This window comes from Phyllostomus discolor, chromosome 1, assembly GCF_004126475.2.
Source record: "Phyllostomus discolor isolate MPI-MPIP mPhyDis1 chromosome 1, mPhyDis1.pri.v3, whole genome shotgun sequence".
NCBI classification, from domain to species: domain Eukaryota; kingdom Metazoa; phylum Chordata; class Mammalia; order Chiroptera; family Phyllostomidae; genus Phyllostomus; species Phyllostomus discolor.
The window spans coordinates 190,801,917-190,824,295 of NC_040903.2; the positions used below are offsets into that span (position 1 = coordinate 190,801,917).

General features: G+C 40.4%; 1 protein-coding gene across 6 annotated transcripts in view; it reads left to right on the plus strand.

The window, feature by feature from the left end:
- The window catches only part of GPHN (gephyrin), a 456,579-nt gene that overhangs the window by 225,005 nt on the left and 209,195 nt on the right, over positions 1–22,379 (plus strand). For all 6 annotated transcript variants that reach the window (XM_036011094.1, XM_036011095.1, XM_036011096.1 and 3 more), the window contains one exon: positions 2,917–2,983. In XM_036011094.1, the coding sequence (XP_035866987.1) occupies positions 2,917–2,983 (67 nt within the window). The remainder of the gene's footprint in view (positions 1–2,916; positions 2,984–22,379) is intronic.

A 22,379-nucleotide genomic window follows, 5' to 3' on the forward strand; every position in this document is an offset into this window, starting at 1 on the left:
ACACTTGAGCATCTCAGTTGATACAGAAAAATCATTTGACAAAACTGAGTATGTGTTCATGTTAATGACACTTAAAAAACTGCAAATAGAAGGAAACCACCTTACCATTACAAAGACCTTATGTATATATTTCCCAGAGCATTCTACACATTCAGTGCAACCCTTATCAGAGTTTCATGGCATTTTCCACAGAAATATAACAAATAATCCTAATGGAACCACAAAAGAGGCCAGATAGCCAAAGTATCTTTATAAAAAGAAAAATCACTTCCTTATTTCAGACTATATTACAAAGCCATAGTAATCCAGACAGTATGGTATCGGCATAAAAACAGACACACAGATAGGTGGAACAAAATAGAGAACCCATAAATAAATACACATATATATGGCCTACTAATTTAAGACAAAGGGACCAAGAATATACAATACGGAAAGGATAGTCTCCATAAATGTTGGGAAGACTGGATAGCCACATGCAAAAGAAAGAAATAGGACCACTATCTTACACCATAACACAAAAGTCAACTCAATATGGATTAAAGACTTGAATGTAATACCTGAAGCTATACTCTTAGAAGAAAATATTAAGAATAATATCCTGAACATCATTCTCAGCAGTACTTTTCTGGAATTGACTTCAAAAGCAAAGCCAGTAAAGCAAAACCACCCAAGCGGGACATCAAACTGAAACGCTATGCATCAAAGGAAACCATTGACAAAATAAAAAGGAAATCTACAGAATGGGAGAAGACATTTGCAAGTAATATATCTTGATAAAAGGTTAATATCAAAGATAAATATAGAAGATATAGAAGTCATGAAACTAAATTTTAAAAAATCAGATTTATAAACTGGCAGAGAATCTGAATACACATTTTTCCAAAGACATCCAGATGGCCAATAGGTACATAAAAGATAGTCGATATCGTTGATCATTACATGCAAATCAAAGCCACAATGAGTTATCACCTCACACCTGTTAGAATGTCTATTATCAAAATACAAGTGATAACATCAACATGTGGAGAAAAGGGAACCCTTGTATACTGTTGGTGGGGATAAATGTAATATGGTTCAGCCAGAATGGAAAACAGTGTGAAGATTCCTCAGAAATTAAAAATAGAGGTACCATATGATCCAGCAATTCTCTTTCAGGTATTTATCCAAAGGAAATGAAATCACTGTCTCAGAAAGATACCTGCACCCCCATGTTTATGGGATTATTTACAATAGCTCAAACATGGAAAGAACCTAAGTGTCCATTGATAGATGAATGGATAAAGAAGAAATCATGGCTGAAAATGTCCCTAACTTGGGGAAAGGGATACACACACACACGTGTGTGTGTGCACGTGTGCAATGAAATATATTCGGCCATAAAAAAGGAAATCCTGCCACTTGCAACAACATGGATGGGCCTTGAAAGCATTTGCTAAGTGAAATAAGTCAGGACAAGACAAATATTATATAATCTCACATGTGGAATCTAAAATAACCAGACCCATAGACACAGAGAGCAAGTTGGCAGTTGCCAGAGTCAGGGATTGAGGAGTAGGTGAAATGGGTGAAGGTGGTTAAAAGGTACAGTCTTCCACCTATAAAATACATAAATCTGGGGATTATAGTTAATAATATCATTTTGTATGTTTGGAAGTTTCTAAGAGAGTAGATTGTAAGAAGTTCTCATCACAAGAAAAAAATTGTAACTATAGTTATGGATGTTAACTAAATTTATTGTGATAGTCACAATAAATTTATTGCAGTAGATACATATATCAAACCATTATGTTCCACACCTACAGCTAATGCAATGTTATTTGTCAATTAAATCACAATCAAAAACAAATAATGAAAAGTTAAAAAAATAGCTGTCAGCTCTTCTCTTTGTGAATAGGAAAATTAAAAAAAAACAAAATAGATAATTTCAGGTTATTTTAGAAAGTGAAGTAGTTAAGGAATAAACTCAACCATAGAAGTTTAGGAAAATTATTTTTACATGACTTTTTCAATCTTAGCTGTGCAGTTTTAGAAATCGACTGATCTAATCAATACCTTTGATGCAAGTGATGAAAATGAGATGTTGCCAGCTTAAAGTAACACAGGCAGCTGTTGGTAGAGCATGATTCCAACTCATGGAGTCCTTCAACTCTTATCTCAGTTTTCCAGTGTTTCCCTACTGTTTATGTTTCTAATGTAACCACTTGGTTTAAAAGTAGCCTGGAAATTTACAGTCATCTCTGAAAGACCTTTTACATTAAATTGACTGTTTATCAGTGGATCTGTTAACAACTGAGTTCACCAAACTCTTCCCCACCGCCCTTCATTTGTGAGACACGTTATTTTGCTTTAAAACTTATTGACTTCCGGAGAAGAGCTCACATGTCTCATTTAGCTCTTGAGTGCCTTATGTGTTAGACTTTTAAACATAAATATTATTATGCTAGTCATTTTAATACCCTATGTCATTAAAATCATTTTATTTTAATTTTGGAGGTGGAGGGATTGAGCAAACTGGAAAAAGAACTCATGGATGTGGACAACAGTGTGGTGATTGCAGGGGGCAAGGAGATATGAGGGAACTAGATGGTAAAATCTCACACCTGTATGAGATATGAAGAACCTGAAGTTAGAAGAAAAAGATAATTTGATCATTATTCTTTAAAGTGGCTTTAATTTATTCTGATTCCATGTTCAGCACACATTTCCCATCTACCACACTAACTGTTATTGTAAAAACCTCAGGCAGATTTCCCAATTTGGATAGCAATTGGTGAGTCTCTAGGCACAACGATTTTATTTCTAAAACAGTTGTTCACATGTACAGTACAGTGATTGATTTTTGTTGTTGAATGTGTTTAAACCAACAATACATTGCCATTTAGTATTATTCATCAAGTTTCTCCTTCCTTTCAGACCTGTGTGTGGAATCAGAGGGAAAACTCTCATAATTAACTTGCCAGGTAGCAAGAAAGGATCTCAGGTAAGAAACCTTGAGAAATATATGGTTTAGTGTACAGAGTTTTGGTCAGCTGTGACAATTAGCCAACCAATAAGTTGGAGTACACCACAACCCTACCCTCACTTCTGACACCAGTTGCAATTCAGTGCATTTCCAAAGCCACTGTCAGTTTCAATAATTCAATAAAAAGACTCACAGAACTCACTGAAAGATGGTATACGCACGGTTATGGCTTGTTACAGGGAAAGGACACAGATTAAATCAATCAAGGGAAGAGCAGAGGAGAATTACCAAATGGGAGCTTCTGTTATCCTTTCCCTGTGGAGTCCTGAAAGTATCAAGCTCCTGGTATCAATGTATAACAACCCAGGGAGTACTGCCAATCAGGGAAGCTCCAAACCTTTGGTGTCCAGAGTTTTTACTGGGGCTTATCACCTACTGCTCATATGGCTGACCTTTCATCTCTAGCCCTTCCCAGAAGTTGGATTGATACCTTTAATGTCCAATACTTTCCAGAGGCAAAACTGATACCACATTGCCCAAAGCCCCCCACAATAAATAACACTGTTAAACTGTCTGGTGGTCAAATCCCTAGTACAAAGATGTTCCTATCACATCTCAGATACTGAGGCAAAAACCAGACTCTCTTTGAATAAGGTTAACTTCTTTATTAGACAAGCTACCCCCCAGCCTTTGGCCAGTGTTGTATCTTATATCAAAATGATTGTATTTTTTGTACAATCAGAAAGATGTCTGGCTGGACATCTTTATTGACTTCAGCATTTTTATTATAGACACAAAAACAGTATAAGTATGAATATGCTTAAGATTTGGAAAAGCCAGTGTGGGTTGGGATAGATTTAGAGAAACAGCTAATCCATCTTTTATAGCTATTACATACATTTTCATATTTTTGTACTGATTTACTACCTTGATCTACTATTTATAGTCTATGATACATTCACATAAAACTGTTTCATAGAAATATGCATAGAAATTAGCTGTCTTGCTCAGGCCAGTCATTTTCCTTTGGTATTACATTTTGAGGAGGCTTTAACTCAGTTTCTTAGTGCATATAACCACAATATCAGTTGTATAATCTTACTGAGCTGTCAGTATTATAACATAACACAGCATAGTAGTATATACAGTGTGGAAAATGAGAGTCAGAAGATACTGGTGTGCATAACTGGATTTCTACATACACATTAACAGTTAGCCTAGTCTATCGTCATATCATGTGACAAAAATGCCTCCCAGAATGATGCTACTCAGGTTTAAGGCTTGGCATGCTCCTAAAGCAATAGTCGCAACAACATATGGTGTTTCCCTTTCTGGTATCTGTTACAACTGAGCTAAGAAACAACATCATCTCTTGTTTTAAACCTCTTTTGATACATCGATATAATATTGTATTTCCCTCATTGTATAATCCATTTATTCATTCATTAACTTTTAGCTATCATTTCTTCTCTCCGTTTATACCCAAACTTTTCCTTTGCAAATCTTTAAATGAGACAGTTGATTTGGTCACTGTGCAATCCAGATTGCCATCAGTAATACTTGTTTAGCAAGTGCCTCCCACCCAGTTCATTTCCATTCATAGAAGGTAGGGTTACTCAGGTACAGAACTAATAGACACTCAAAGTTACGGCCCTGGTCCTAGAGGTTCTACATCTGGTAGAAGAAAAAATTTGAGGTGATGTGGGAGAAAAAAGTATAGTCCTAAAGTAAAAAGTATATCCTAAGAGCATCCTCCCCCAGTCCTCACTTACCCAGAAAAGTAGAGAAATCTGTCTAGTGGGGACTGTCCGTTGGCCTCCCTCATGTTGAATGTGATCACACAGCAATGAAGGTGTGTACACCAGCCCTTCATGTCTTTATCTCCTCCCCTTTGAGATAACAAATATTTCAGTTGTCCATTCAAATTTTCTATCAAATCATTGCTCTGTAGATGAAAGTGTGTTCCTTGTTGTAATGGTCATTGATGCAATATCTTCTGTTCTGATCTTTTCATAGTACACTGAGCATTTGTATCTACCTATGGTTAAGCAAAGCCCACTCTAGAGTAAGTGTCTATTCCTGTTAGGACCCATTTGTAGCCTCCAGGAACTACTGGCATCAGGTCAACTTGCTAGCTGTGTGCAGGACCTTCCCCCTGTGGGATCTTCTGCATAGCCCTCTGCCATCTCTGTCTCTCTTGTTAGCAGACAGAACAGTTCTTGTTGGCATTTTGTGTCTCAGAAAGTGCAAGGGGAATATATCTACATTCATCCCATCTCTGAAGCCCCCTAATGTCCACTGGTCTCGGGGGCCCAGGTAGCCATTCAAAAAGCATGCCGACATCTGCTCACCAGTTCCAATCAGTTTTTAATTCTGGAAGGGGGTTCTTTTGATGGGCACTAACATTATTCTACTTTAATATACCCCTTGCATTCCCAGAGTGATTCCTATATAGCCATGTCCCATACAGGAATCCCTTTAGTAGACCAGTTTTCCATTGTCCTTCAGCCTGACCATATGGCCAGGCCATTAGACACTTCCCATGAGTCAATAAAAACCCAAACATAGGGCCAAACATCATGCAGTTCAGCCCATCGAGCTGATTTGTTTTTACCTTCTTCAATCAGAGTGGCGGCCTTCCAAACAGGATGCTGTCCCTTCACCTTGGAATTGCCATCCATAAATCAAGCAGCTCTTTGTTGATCAATAGAAAGCTGTTTATAGGGCACCGCCTAAGTGGCCCAAGTGGCCATAGGATCCAGCAGCTCCTCAGGTGGTTCCGAAGTCGGCCCTAGGTGAAAAGAGGCTACCTGCTCGTGAGTACCTCCTTGCATTCTCCTGGTAGCATGATCCTATATCCACCATTTCCATTTTATTATGGAATTCTCCTGGGCATTGCCTTCCCCATTAGAGCATTTCTCTGCCATTACCTAAGACATTATGGATATTTCAGGTTTCAAGATTATATTATTTTATCTGTCAATAATAAGAGAAGTCTCAAAGTTCAGTAACAAGCTAGTAATTGCCTTCTCAAATAGAAATTTTCTGGTCCAAAATCCCAGCAGTTGTTGCTGGGTGGCACTCACATGTTTTTGCCATAAGCCCCAGTTTGCACTCTACTCAGGGCTCTTGTACAGCAAATTAATGACCTTTGTGGGCTGAAACAATCTTACTGATTCCCACTTAGCATATTAAATCTATATTGGTGGAAAAGTGGATTTGCATGCCTTGTTTTATAATACTAAGTAGGGGGAAAGTTCTCCAAACACAATATCCATTCCCATAATACATTCAAGTAAAGGATATTCACCTCACAAAAAGTTCACTGTATAAACATTCTATTTCATCCAAACTTTTACCTTAATTCCTATTTCATTCCTATATCCTCTCAAATTAATAGTATCCCTCATTAGGACTTCAACAGGTTTTAGAATCACAGTACATGGGACTCCCATGTCAAAAAGTTCCCCCCAAAATCTTTTCTTCATTCCCTGACCATTTTACTCATTTTTGTGCATACGGCCTTGGATTTCTAGTCCTGCATTGGGCCAAGGGACCCAGACTCTTTGTCTCAGTTTAGATTATGGTACCATCACTTTAAATGATTGAAGGTGAGGTTTCTACAGTCATCTTTGCCTGTTAGCTTTTTAAATATTTCTAAACTCAGGTCAGTAGAGATTTGTTTAGGATTCAAAGCCCTCATATCAAACCACAAGGACCTCATATTAAACCCAGTGACCATAGTCACCAGGAAAACAGAGACACTTCTATCAGGAGACCAGCAAGTGCTCCCAGCTGTTTACTCAGCCCACAACAGTGCTACATTAAGACCTTTGTTTTGCCCCCCATCAGTGCTCACTTTATTAGCCTTTTCATTTTTGTTTCTTTGTTTAATTATATTCATTGGGGTGACATTGGCTAATAAGAGTATATAGGGTTCAAGCGTACAATTCATAATACATCTCTATATTGCATTGTGTGCCAACCACGCAAAGTCAAATCTTCTTTAGTCACCATATATTGGACCCCTTTACCCTTGACTACCTCCCACCCCCCTTTCCCCTGGTAACCACCATACTGTTGTCTGTGTCTAAGGGATTTTGTTTGTTTGTTTGTTCATTTGTTGCTTTCAGTTTTATATTCCAGTTATGAGTGAAACCATATGGTTCTTCTTAACTTTTTCTGTCTGACTTATTTTGCCAAGCATGATATTCTCAGTTTCCACCCTGCTAAGACAAGTTCCTTGTATCTCTCATTCTCTTTCTCCATTCTCTTATGAATCATTCTAACTTTATTCACTATTTATTGCTTCAACCCAACCTTTTTCCTTTGGAAGCAGCTCTGAGGCTACCAACTATATGTATCAGACCAGCCAGAATTTCAGCTTGGCTCAGCCTCAGGATCCACCCAGCATTCTCCCTTACATTAATTTTGGCTAGCACAGATAACAGTAACCAAGGGATTGTATATGTACCTTGTTTCTTGTTATTTTGCATTTATTTATGCATCCAATGGCACAACTCCTTAGGAGTTGAATCTTTCATTTTGAAATTCCATTGCTAACTTTTATCTTCAATAACTAATCACAGCACAGCTGCGTTTCCATTCTGTGGGTGAACCTGTGTTCATTCAGGCTCTAAAGAGTCATTATTCCTCACTCTCATCCTTCCTCCTCCCAGATCACATGTTTCATGCATCAGAGTCTTTCTAGTAAATGCCACTTCTAACACCAATTGTAGGGAGTATTGGCCAACTGCATAAGTTAGCCAACTACAACGTTGGAACACTTCACAAGATTTCCCTCACTTCTGACACCAGCTGCAATTCAAGGGATTTCTGAAACCACCCTCAGTTTTAATAATTCAATAGAAGGACTCACAGAACTTCCTGAAAGCTATTATTCTCATGGTTACAGTGTTTTACAGGGAAAGAATACAGATTGAAATCAGCCAAGGGAAGAAGTCTAAGAGAGGTACCAAATGAGAAACTTCTGGTCATCCTCTCATTGCCTTCTCTCCGTAATATAAGAATATACACACTGAGTATTGCTAGCTAGGTACTCTCACTTTTGCCTCTGGTGTCTAGAGTTTTTATTGGGACTTGATCACATATTGCCCACATAGCTGACATTTAGCCCTTTCCAAAGGCAAAACTGATGACTTTACTGTCTGGTTCCTTCCAGAGGCAAAAGTGATGTATTTCCCTAAGCCCTCATAATAAACCACATTGTTACACTGTCCAGTAGCTAAAGCCCCAGGCTTTTAGAGAGAGGAAGGGAGAGAAAAAGAAACATCAATCAGTTGCCTCCTATACATGCCCCAACCAGTGATCAAACCTGCAACCTAGATATGCACCCTGACTATGAATTGAACCCACAAACTTTTGGTGTATGGGACAATGCTCCAACCTGCTGAGCACCTGGCCAGGGCACAAAGATGATTCTATCAAGCACGACATTCCAAGGAACTAGAGATCAACTCCCAAAGTCTGAGTGTAAAAGCCAGAACTCCTTTTGGTTAAGGTTAAATTCTTTTTTATACAGTCTTTATCAGTAAAGTGATTGAGTCATACAAAGAGATCAAAATATTGGGCACACTTTCACATTGTCCAGTAACCCTACATGAACTTAAGATACGTCTTTACAGATTACATTTTAAGGTAAGTTACTTAATGTAAAAGAGAAAGGCCGCTGCCCAAACATGTTCCCCAAACATATCTGGCCCTATGTTCTAATGTTAACGTTCTCACCTATTCTCTTTTTGGTGATATATTATTAGTGAGCAGCTGAGCAGAAGACTGTGTTGACTTCAATGCAGTGTTCTGTACAAAATTATATCTAACGTTGCCTAGCTATGCCTTGTGATGATAGTCAGAACTTGAGATCTCTGAATAAAATAGTTCCATCCTCAATTGGTTTGTTATAGTGCTCTGCTCTAATTAGAAAGATGAAAACTGTTTTTCCCATAATGTATCTTTAAACCCCAAAGTTGCATAAAAAATGTTTTAAATGTACTATTTGCTTATATGGTACTATAGTTCTTCAGAGAATACTGTAATATATGCCATACTTACTTCATTTTCATATTACAACAATAATGCTTTAAGACTGCTTAATAATACTTAAGATTTATCTTAAGACTGATAAAGAGAAATACAAATCCAAAGTCAGAAATAAATTTGATTGCTTCCATTTTATATGCCTACAAAAGTACTTCATCTTCATTTTTTTCCTCTTGCACACAGGAATGCTTTCAGTTCATACTGCCAGCTCTACCTCATGCCATTGATCTTTTACGTGATGCCATTGTAAAAGTAAAGGAAGTACATGATGAACTTGAAGATTACCTTCCCCACCACCTCCTCTTTCCCCTCCTCCCACAACTAGCCCTCATAAACAGACAGAAGACAAAGGGGTTCAATGTGAGGAAGAGGAAGAAGAAAGAAAGACAGTGGCGTTGCTTCCACAGAAGACAGTTCTTCATCACATATAACAGCAGCAGCTATTGCTGCCAAGGTAAGCCTGCTGAGAGACTCAAAGATCTAAAGGACCCACAGGTAAATGTACCGATTTCATCAATCTTCCCATGCCATCATTCCCTAAGTTTAAAATCTCTTCAGTACATCCTTTATAAAGAACTGGGATACTCACGACACTCCAGAGCTATGTTTCTTCCACAATGTAGAGTCCTTGAACACATTGAAGGATGTTCTGAGTTCTGAGGCATTAAAGATACTGCTGGTACAGTGAAGTAATAGCTGCAATAATAAGCAATGTGACATTGAAGAATTCTTTGGAGGTGTCATTTTTATTATCATACTAAATATACAATGTTCATAAATTCAAAACATCAAATATTGACCAATTCTTAAAACAACAGCAAACTGAAGGTAGGAGACCTTAGATGATTGAAGAGAGTAGTTAAAAAGGAAATAAAGGCTGTTTAATGTAAGGCTTTTCAGCAATTAACTAAGCAGTTATTTAAATATAACTTTACACAAATTACCACAGTGGTGTAGAGAGGAAATGGATATAAGGTATTTTCATTTTCATTAATAAAGTACTAGTGTTAGGATAGTATCAAAGTATTAAAACTTCTTTTGGGGAAATTCTGGGAGTGGAGTACCATGAGGTACTTGAATAAATTTGGTCATCTTAAAACCATAGAATATGATTTATATTATGCATACCTAGTATAATCCACCCAGTATGCTTTAAATCATCAGGAAATAATATACCACTTCTGGGAATAATGATTGTTTATTGATTGAAAGCATACAGATTGAAAATCTAATTGCCATTTTAAGTAATTCCTAAAGTTTTATGGATCATCCAGATATTTTGGTTATGATGATAGCATGAGGGTTTTGTTTCGTAACATACAGATTATAAAGGATCATGGAGATCCTTTTGAAGTGTCCATTCAGATAACCAGTAGATGATTCTTTCACTGAAGACCAGGTGATTCTATCTCCAGACCTATTTATCCATTAAGTTCTTACTTAAGGCTAGTATTTAAGTTGTGAGGTTTGTTTTGTTTTGTTTGTTTTTATGGAACTTATTGGTAAATTAGGTACATTTAAAAATAAATGTATGTTCTTTCTTTTTTACTCTTAATTAAAAGAGTAAAAAGTACCACCAATTTCAATCTTAAGAAAAAGGGTTATAGCATTTGAAATCTAAACTGGTTTGACATTTCATTGTTCCATTTGTTTTTCACCCTTTTTCCTTTCCAGTCATTTTGCTTGTGTAGTTTCATGTTTTCTTGTCACTATATTCATAGTTGTTATGTGTTGTGCATTAGAAGCATCCATTCTACACCAGTCCTGCTGTTATCATGGCACACGGTGAGCAGCCCATCCCTGGTCTCATCAATTATTCCCATCATGCAACAGGCAGTGCAGATGAACGGGTAAGAGGCTTTTGCATAAATGATTTTGCAAGCATACCGCCTACTTCCTATCCTTGGAGGTAGGCTATAACATATTATGGAAGATGTGTTTTATTCTGAAGGATCTTCAGCAGTGCTTTCTTGTGAAAGTGTAAGTGCCACTGAGTATATTCATTCCATCACAGAATTTAATTGAATGGAGTTCCTCCTGTACCTAAACTACTCTAATGTTATTAAGATTCTGTAGTATGTGGCAGTGAGCTTTCACATGACTTCCAAGAAATTCATTGCTCAGACTTTGTTTTTGTCTTTAGCAATTTTATCACATACCTTCAAATAAATTACCTGAATTTATTAAAGTAATCCCTTTAAGAGATTCACCTTATGTCTTAAAACCTAAACTGATCGGTCAGGCTAATATTTCATTTGAATTAACGTTGGATTTTTTTGCTCATGGTTTTGCATCTTGTTTTCTTTTCCTTCACTATGTTCTCATTACAAGTATTTATAGAGTTGAGTCTGAGTACAAATCCTAGATTCCTAATCTTCCAGTAGAAACTTCTAAGGATACATACCACTTCTTTCGGTCACTGGCTGAATTATATTTGTAAAACATGCCAAGCTAGAAAAGATTAAAGTGATATTTTAGACGACGAATGCAAAAAAAGAAAAAAAACTATCTCAATCCCCAACATGGATATAAACTGAGAGGAAAAAAGAAGTACTAAATAAAATTTGACTTTAAATACTTAGGAAGACCAAAAACTCAGAATTTGGGGAAGCAGGGGTGTAGAGAACTAGTATCAGCAGTATCTTAGGAGATACACTACCAAAATGGGTATTTTAACCCTTACATCCAACAAGCACTGCCTGGTTGGAAATAAACTTGGGCTAGTCAAAGGACAAGTAGAAAATTTAAATATTGATTAGTAAAATTATTAATGAATTTCAGTTGACAACTAGTATGTGAATTCTCCATATGGCTCTGTTATAAATTACAAACATTCAAAAATATACCAAACTTGAAGCAGGGCTCTTTTTGTAAAACCACAACATCTTACAAAACAACAGCTACAATAATAATCCTGGTTTTCAAACTGAAGTATTTGTATGCATAACCAAACTTTTAACTTACTATATTTTGAGTTTTATATTATTACACTCAAAATAATTTTAGTGACTTATATTTTAGTTCTTTCATGGATGGCACATAACTAGTACCATCCTAGATGCATGAAAGAGAAATTCATTATTACACACAATGGATTCCTTTTATTATTAGGATTTCATTCTCTGGAGGAACTAGTTGATAATGGCTGTTTAAGTGTTCTAACTAGATGTCATAACTCAGGAACTTCTTATTTATTGATTGATATTTAATAATCCCCTCTTTTAGTATTATGGTCTTTTTCACAGATAACCCAGTTTTATAAGTAGACTTCCATTTTTTGTGCTTTCTATATATAAAAGACTATAATGTTCTAGTTTTTCAGAACTTGCATCCATAGAAAAGAATGAAAAAAGAACTAGGTAACAGAAAATAATTAAAAGGAAGGTTTTTAATGTTTTTAATGCTCCTGAAGAAGTTATGTTAACTCTGTGAATGCTTATCCAGCACCAACATCATTAATGAGCCTCATTGGTTCTCAGTACACTGGTTTATTGTCAGTGTTTTAGATCTCTATGTGAGAACATCATCCACAATTTATCTATGGACTGTTTGGCTGATTTTCATAAGATGTACCCATGTAAAATTTAAAAATTAATTTTTGAAAAGGATAGTCCAATTGCCTGTTGGAGAGAAAACATCACAATTTCCCTCAGCTGGTTCCCAATCTGAGGCATGTGAAGCATTGTGGAATAATGTAAAATTATGCAACTTAAAATCAGAAAAACTAGATTTACGTCCTGAGTTTCCCAGTTAACATTTGGGGCAAATTACTCAACATTCACAGTTCAGTTTCTCGTGTATAAGATGGAAATAATCGTCCTGTGAGTTACAAGAGGTTATTTCTTTGTACCAAATAATGCATATTGGGGAAAATTATAACTATATAAATTTAGAGTTTAATATTTACAAAATTCTTTCTATGCACCAAACTCTATGCTTGATGCTCAGAATGCAAATATAATTAGATTGTTCTAGCCTATAAAGAATTCATAATATAACTAGGGAGTTATTTCTATTATTATTTTTTTACTTTCCAAATTCAATTATCTGCTTATGATAAAGAATGTGAAACCTGATCAATGTACTGGCTCTTCAGTGGTTAATTACTAGTGATCTGATTACTAGTTTTTGCTAAGCTGATCAATTTGCTTTTTCAGAAAATAAAGAGGCTTGAGGAATGCCTCTTATAATAGATATTTGTTAGTTCCCTCTCCAGCAGCCATTTCCCATTCCCTCTTTCTAGCTGTATACTGCATTTGCCAGTCACGTGGTTTGGTGGAGGACTAACTAAACCTCCAGGACAGGTTGGCTTACTATAATCAGCATATCCATTTCACATAGCCAGAATTTTTAGTTCAAGAAACACCTAATTCAGGCTGGTAGGAGCAAGTGAGTCTCATCTCTTAAGTTTTATTTGAACTGCTGGGGATACAAATTCTCTGTTTCTTACTGGATATTAATGAGGAAATACACAGCCTCAAGAGTTTAATCTTGGGACCATGAAAGGAATAACTAGCAATAATGGAACCAACAGTAAAGAAGCAGTCCTGAGGAACAGAAGAGAAAGAGAGCCATTGGGTCCTGTTCACAAGATTTGAACCGCTCACTCAAACCCCTGTTGAGCTCTACCCACCTCTTTACTTTTCAGTTACATGAGCCAATAAATTACTTTTAAAAAGTTAATTAGAGATAGAAATGGGCATGCTGTTGTCTGCAAACCAAAAAGCATCTTAACTAATATACCTCAGTAAATACCATCTCATCAAACAGGTGAAAAGTCTTTCTTATAATGACAAATATATCAAATAGGAATCCCCAAAGTTTTATATTTGAGTGAGAATCCTGTTTCAAAAGGATAGGAAGTAGGGGAATGTGACACAAAGAGGGTAAAGAAGGAAAATAAATCCTCTCCCTCTGTGGTTGCTAAATAAGGGTGAAGATTTTTTCAGAGACTGGATCTAAATTTGAAGAAATTATAACTTGTGCAATGCTGCTTCAAAGCAGCTTATAGTTTAAAAAATCCAAGTCATAATGACAGGCAAAGAGGAATTCAAGACAAAGGAAAAAGATATCCAAAGAGATAGATAATAGGAAATCTTGTCTCACTAACAGAAATAAAATCTTCTGGAGAAGTTCAGCATAATAATGATTATCCCCAGGCTCTACTGCATACAAAAAAACCTGCTGCTTGCCCTGGGAAGAAAAAGAATTGCTGATTTCCTATGGCTAAAGGATAGGGAGAAAACAATATGTTGAATTCAAAAGTCCAGTTAGAATGAGCAAACTGCCATCCTATTGATTTGTCTGAAAATAAATGATACCATTACAAAAAAACAGAAATACTTATAAAGTTTTGATAAGAAAATCACCCTGGCTGGTGTAGCTCAGAGGACTGAGGGCTGGCTTGCAAACCAAGAGGTTACCAGCTCTGTCTCCAGTCAGGGCACATTCCTGGGTTGCAGGCCAGGTCCCCAGTAGGGAGCATGTAGGGGGCATGTGAGAGGCAACCACACAGTTGTTTCCCTCTCTTCCACCCTCCTTCCCCTCTCTCTAAAAATAAATACAAAGTCTTAAAAAAAAAGAAAAAAATCAAACAACTTAAACATATATGGACATATATGGCAGAAAAAGTCCAGCCATTGTTAATAGTACGAGAACAATATGTGCAACACTCATGTAGCCTGGCAGCCAAGGAGAGTGGACTGGAATGCACGTGCCTGAACAATGACAATTTCACTGTACTAATCAGTGGGGGTGGTAGAAGCCTCTGAGTGAATACGTGTACCATGTGGCCATCGCATTCAAAATGACTGAGCAAGTAGAGCAACAAATCTGCATTGAATTTTGTGTTAAGCTTGAACATTCCTCCACAGAAATTATTTGGGCGATTCAGAAGGCCACAGTTATGGGCAACCGCTGATCGAACGCTTGATCACAACAACACACTGCTCAGGCATCAAGTCTTGTGTAGAGTTTTTTGGCAAAACATCAAAACAACCAGGTGATTCAGCCTCACTACAGCCCAGATTCGGTGATCTGTGACTTTGGGCTTTTCCCAAAACTAAAATCACCTTCGAAAGGGAAGAGGTTTCAGACCATCGATAAGATTCAGGAAAATATGATGGGGAGCTGATGGGGACTGGGAGAACTGTGTGAGGTTCTAAAGGAAATAAACTTTACTTTTTAAGTTTTAGTCTTTATTATGTTCTTTCAGATATTCTTAAATAAACTTTAAAGTATATTCTTTTTTTTTAAGATTGTATTTATTTATTTTTTAGAGAGGGAAGGGAGGGAGAAAGAGAGGAAACATCAATGTGCGGTTGTTGGGGGTCATGGCCTGCAACCCAGACATGTACCCTGACTGGGAATCGAACCTGCGACACTTTGGTTCGCAGCCTGTGCTCAATCCACTGAGCTATGCCAGCCAGGGCTTTTAAAGTATATTCTTAAGCACACTTTACTTTAGGACTGCAGTCTTTGTCAGATGATCCACAAGATGAAAACTATCTTCATAATACTGTGATACAATTTACTTAACATGCCATATGTTAATCCTTGCTTTTTTCAAATAAACTAATAAAATTTTAAAATTTTGGCTTTGTGTTGATTTATAATTCAGTAAATAATGAAAATGATAACCCACTTGTACAAAAGCTGTAGGAGTTCCAAATAAATTTTAAATGTGTAAATGGTCTAGAGACCAAAAGCTTGAAACTGCTTTAGACAAAATGTTTTGGCCTTAATAAAACAAAAGCACATGCCCAGTTGTAGTTCTCTAACACTCTCGCTCCTATGGTAACTTCAGTGACTCATATTAATTATAACCTTTAATGAAAGTAAGACATTTTTACTTCACAGAGACAATCAGGAGGGATAGGTAATTAAGAATTATCTGAATACATACATGTATTTTAGCAGACAGTAAAGCTCAAGTATATACATAATACAGTTTTCTACAACATACAATTCTTTGCTTGTTGAGCTCAAAATGAAGAATGGACAAATAAAAAAGAACTATAAACAGCACTCTGTCATCTTTCACCCAATAGAGAGTAAAAATCTGTAATGCATTTACAGAGATCACCAAATGGTCAAAAACCAACGTCCCAATTACTACTGCCACTAATGAGCAATAATTTTCTGGCAGTGCAAAAACTAGAAACAGATGAAACACAAATCAATATGATGGGGTTTTTATTTCAGTTTTTTTAAACCTAGAAGAAACAAACATTATATAATTTCTATTGGCATTTGAGTTTCACCTCTGGTTGCAAAGAAAAGATACTTGTGGGCTTAATTAAGCAAGTGCTTAAAATTGTACTCCAACAGCAGTTTGTTATATTAGCTAAATCCACTGGGCATCTCAGTGTATGATCTCTAAAACTGCTAAAAAACAAGTTCTTTTTTTTTAAAGATTTTATTTATTTATTTTTAGAGAGGGGAAGGGAGGGAGATAGAGAGAGAGAGAGAGAGAAACATCAATGTGCGGTTACTGGGGGTCATGGCCTGCAACCCAGGCATGTACCCTGACTGGGAATCGAACCTGCGACACTTTGGTTCGATCCACTCAATCGATCCTGTGCTCAATCCACTGAGCTATGCCAGCCAGGGAAAAAACAAGTTCTTAAATATAAAAATTTAATACAGCTCTTCTGGCAAGATGGAGGAATAGATGGACACACCGTACCTCCTCATACAACCAAGATTAGAAAAACAATAATTTACAACAATAATTTACAATCAGAATAACACCCAGATTCGGCAGAGGATTTATCTGAATGGAAGTCGGGCAGCCACGAAGTTGAAGTAGACCCGTACATCCAGACTGGTAGGAGAAGACAAGCCGGGCGGGCTCGGGGCTGGCGCGGGTCGGTGGCGCAGGGAGGTCAGGGAAAGTTTGGTGCGAAATCGGTGCGACAGCCATCCGGGGCGCAAGAACGCAGCGGTGATCCCTGAGTACGCAAGACCCAGAGGGGTAGCGATTGTGGACCAGGGCAGAACTCGCAGCCCAGAAGCCCAGACAAGGGTCTGAGTCCAGGAGAACGGAACTACTGCCATTGTTCCCTCCCGTCCCCGTCCCTGCTCCCGCCCCCACATATAACGTCACAATCTAGCCACTGGGGTGCCCAGCCCAGGTGAGCACCTAAGGCTCCGCCCCCCCCGTAACAAGAGCAACCAGACCGAAAAAAAAAAGGAGAGACAGGGGAAAAATATGTTTTCAACAGAGCAGATCAGTCCCCCAGGACTCATCATTTTGAGCGACCAAGAATAGCCAATCTATCAGATGCACAGTTCAAACACTGGTGATCAGAAAGCTCACGGAACTGGTTGATTTTTGGACGAAATTTAGATGAAAGAATGCAGGTTACCATAAAAGAGATGCAGGAAGATATGCAGAGGAGAGCCAATAGTGAAAGGAAGGAATATGAGTCTCAAAACAATACAGTGGACCAGAAGGAAGATAGAATCAACCAAGCAGGAAAGCATGATGAAATAAGAATTCAAAAAATCGAGGAAAAGATTAAGAGCATCTAAGACACCCTTAAACGTTCCAATATCCGAATTATAGGGGTACCAGAATCGGAAGGGGAAAAGCAACAAATTGAGCACGTATTTGAACAAATAATAAAGGAGAACTTCCCCATTCTGGCAAAGGGAACAGTCTTCCAAGAAATCCAAGAAGCTCAGAGAGCCCCAAAGAAGTTGGACCCAAGAAGAAACACACCAAGGCACATCATATTACATTAGCCAAGGTAAAAACGAAGGAGAGAATCCTAGAGCAGCAAGATAAGGGGACAGTAACCTACAAAGGAGTTCCCATCAGACTGTCGGCTGATTTCTCAAAGAGACCTTACAGGCAAGAAGGGGCTGGAAAGAACTATTCCAAGTCATGAAAGACAAGGACCTACATCCCAGATTGCTCTATCCAGCAAAGCTTCATTTAGAATGGAAGGGCAGAAAAGTGCTTCCCAGATAAGGTCAAGTTAAAGGAGTTCATCATCACCAAGCCCTTATTTTATGAAATGCTAAAGGGACTTATCTAAGAAAAGAAGATAAAGAAAAAACATGTATAGTAAAGGACAGCAAACTCACAAATATTAACAACCACACTAAAGCAAAACCAAAAGAAACTAAGTAAACAATTAGAACAGGAACAGAACCACAGAAATGGAGGGCACATGGAGGGTTAGCAGCAGGGGGGTGGGAGGAGGAGAGGGGGAAAAGGTATAGAGAATAAGTAGCATAGAATGTAGGTTGAAAATAGATAGGGGGAGGTCAAGAATAGTACGGGAAATGTAGAAACTAAGAACTCATAAGTATGACACATGGACATGAACTAAAGGGGGAAATGTGGGTGGAAGGGGGGTACAGGGTGGAGGGGAGAGAAGGGGGAAATGGGACAACTGTAATAGCATAATCATAAAATATATTAAAAAAAAAAAAACAAAAAAAGAAGCTACCTCTAAACAAGTGCCAACTCTCCCCCTGATGGTGCTGGCAGTGGGCTGAAGGCTGACTCTACTGGACTTGGCTGGCCTGAGCCCCCAAGGCCCTGTGCTGTGTACCTGAGAAGTCCTGGTCAGAGCTTTGTCCCCATTTCGGATTGGACACCACAGGTCTACTACCGGCTGGTGCCACAGGAGCACAGCCTTCTGAAAGGGGCTGGAAAATTGGAGCAGAGCAGCTGGGAACTGAGAGAACCAGGCTCTCAAGAGGGAAGAGAAAGTCTGATTCCTCCTGGAGACCTTGTCACCTGTCCAGAGGAGTATACCCCTCCAGCGTTTAAAGCCCTCTGTGAAAATGCACATTAAACCTGCAAGGACATATCACCTCACACTTGGTAAACTGGCTGGAGTTGAAAGTCCAACCACACCAAGTATTGGTAAGGAGGCAGGGCACTGGAAACTCTCATGTATTGCTCTGGGCACGAGCACTCTGGGAAACCCTGTGGCGTTTGCTATGTGACATCCTCCTATCCCGTGAGCCAGCCATCCTACTCTGAGGTGCTTACCTAAGAGAAATGAAAATGTGTCCACAAAAAAGACATGCAAACCTTGTTTAATGCAGCTTTACTCATATAGCCCCACATGTCCACAAGAGGATAATACTGGTCTATTCATAAATAAAACACTATGCAGCAATTTAGGAAAGCTATTGATAAACATAAAAAGAAAAAAGAATAAATTCTAAAAGGATTTTGGAGGGTGAAAGAAGCCAGACACACAGAGAACTGAATTCCAGAGCAGGCCAACTGGTCTCTGGAAACAATGCAGATGAACAGTTCCGGGGGGTGGGGGCGGACGTGGAGCATTGGGCAGGGAGGAATGATGCATTGAAAGGTTGCAGGGAACTCTGGGGATGATGGAAGCTCTATATCTTGACTGGGTGGTGGTCCAAGACTACAGATGTCTGTCAAATTCATCAGCCTGGACCCTTACAACTGGTGCATTTATTTCCCATAACTTAGGCTGCAGCTAAGACAATAATTTAGAAAAGCTGCTCATGGCTTCACATTACACCCAAAATCTCAATTCTCCTGGGACCTTACATTGGCCCCTGACTGAGCCCCTCCTGCCCGCTTGCCCTGCTGTCCGGCCCTGATGCACCCCAGCCCCCAGCTCCTGCCTCAGCTGCAAGGTGCTTCCCGAGCTTGAAAGCCGTTCTTCTCCTCAAGTCCCCTTAGGTGCTGACACCACCCGGAGGACAGAGCAGGCTCCTGTGGTTCCTGCAGAGTGTCTCTCGGACAGTTGCACCATCCCCTTGGAAGATCAGGTCCAGGAGGCAGTCCTTGCATCCACTCTGTGGTGCAAGGCTGGTGTACCTCTGCCGCCCTGGGTAGAGCTGCACTGTGGAGAAATGGCTTTTGCTTCTCGCTCTGCATACCTCTGAGTCATGTGACCACCAGGCTGTGAATCCTAGGGCAGGATGCTGGCCACCCTGGGCTTCACCCATGGTCTTTGTCCTTCTGCATTGCTGTCAGCTTCGGGTAGGATATGACTCAGTTTTAAGTACATATGGGGTTCAAGGGCATCTTTCCCAGGAAGCAGCTGACACTGGCCAGAGGAGAGGCTACTTGGAGGGGAAACAGCAGCGAGGCTGGTCTCAGCCCTGCCCTTCACACCCACTGCCAGTGGCTCACAGTGACTTCAGGGCTGATGGGGCCTGGGGACCTGTGACAGGTGTGTCAGTTTGATACATATCAATGAAGATGTGCTACTAACTGCATCACCTCAGAACAAGAAAGGCAAATCTCAGTGACCTGAAGCATGAGCTTCATAGGCACGTTTGGGAACACGGGTGGCTCACAGGATGGGGACTGGCTCCTGGAGTGAACAGGGCAGGACTGTGTCTCCAGCAGCAGTGCACCTGCCTCAACAGTGGAGGCTGCTCATGTCTCTGAGCAAAACTCCTCATGGAGGGCAGATGTGGTGGAGCTGCAACCACCCCTGGCTTGTCATTGCAGTCACCCTTGGCTTCTCTAAGCCTCATGCTGGATGGGGTGCCCTTGCCAGTGGCACCCCAGCTCTGGCATTGGTCCCACTGATCCTGTAACTAGAGTCAGACCCAAAGACACTGAGCAGAGGCAAGAACCAGAGAAAACCCAGAACTTCCAACTCTTCTGCCTGAGCCCTGACCTGGGGGAGGGGCCAGAGGCCCGCAATCTAGCCAGTGGTCACTTCAGGCATCACTTAAAGCCAGTCCACTCTGGGTTCAGCACTCCAAGGCAGACTGAGGTACACCGGTGTTGGCTGCTACTGCAGCAGACATCCTACCCCTCCTAACAAGAACCAAACTTCCCAGCTTCAAGTGGGGCCCTTACTGGTCCTGGTCAGCCAGGGCGTCTCAGCCCCCTGACACAGGCATTGGCCCCAGAATAGGTGCATGACCGAAGCCAGGCCAATGAGATAGCCCAAGATATTTGCTGGGGATGTTCCAGGAAAAAATGCTTTCCTAGTCTACTACAGGAGCTTCTGGTGGTGGGGGGGGAGAAGTTCCCTCTAAGTGAGAAAGAGCCTGACCCTCGCTGCTGTTGGTGGCTGCTGAGAGAGCCAGCCTGCAGATGGTGCCAGCACCCTGGGAGGCGAGAAGCAGAGGGGCTTTGGGTCCTCATGATGTCACTGAGTGCTTGATCAAGCCCTGCCTGCGTCCATACCATCCCTGCAGATTCTTAGTATATGAATCAGTAAGTTCTCTTCAAGTGATGCTGGGTTTGGTCACTCAAAACAACATCTTCAGTCCCTAACTTCTCTCTGTTTCTTCCCTGCAGTCTGCTCTGGATGGCTATGCTGACAATGTGGCTGCCAGTAGTTCCAGACCTTTATCTTCTCAGACTCAAGTTCAAAAGAGAGAGAGAGGAAGCATCTCCACTAGGTGGGTTGGCTCATGGTGAATCAATAGTATGACCAGATCTGGTCTCACACTGCAGCTTTGGGGATGGGGTAGCACCCTACTGAGACCATATAGTCTGAGAATGAGGGTGGGGGAAGGCATGTTCCCAAAGTGTCGGAGCACTATCCCCAGGAAAAGAACGGCAGAGTCTATAGACCTGATCACAATGCCTTTGTATCCGCCCTGAACAGCTGTGCCACCAGCTCGACCACCCTGGGCCCTTCTCACTGGCCCACCCTGCCACTGCCCACCTCAAGGAGGGGCTGGCCTCCTGAGGGAACGCTGCACACAGGGCTAGTGGCCTTCCTGCTGTACTACTCAGCCTGCCTCTTCTGTGGCCAATCTTCTCATTGCCCAGGACAGCACCACCTCTGAGAAGTGACCCTGACCTTGGCCACCGCTGGCCAGGGCCCTCCATGTCCCCATGCCCTCTCCGCACCCAGACCTGCGCCCTGCCAGGACCCCAGCCTCTTGTCCTCCTCTGCTCAGCCTGGCACCCTCGGCGATGCCTCTGCCAGCACCACAGCAGACTGGTGCTTCCAGCACCTGCCAAACAAGCCTAGAAAAACCGAGGCCCCAGTGCTGTGACAAGGGGCCTTCTCAAACACCTTGAGGGCTAGGCTGCTGGAGAGCCCCCACGACACCTGCAGCTCTCAGGGGCCCCTGGCATCAGTGCTTGCACCCACACTGGCCCTGCCTGCCCCCGTTCACTGGAGGCGCCTGTCCCTCTGCCAGCCCTCCTCTAGAGCCTCCCCAGGGGCAGGGCTTCTGGGTCCCATGGGCCACTCTGCTCAGGAGCAGAGCCCGGCTGCCAAGTAAGGGTTAATCAGCCTGGCTGTCACGGAGAGACGTTTGCCCACCTCCATCTGGATGAAGATAGAAATGGCATTTAGAATTTCTAACCAACATTTCTGGAAAGGATTTAAGGTGCTCACAAGGATACCCATATATAACAAGATTGATA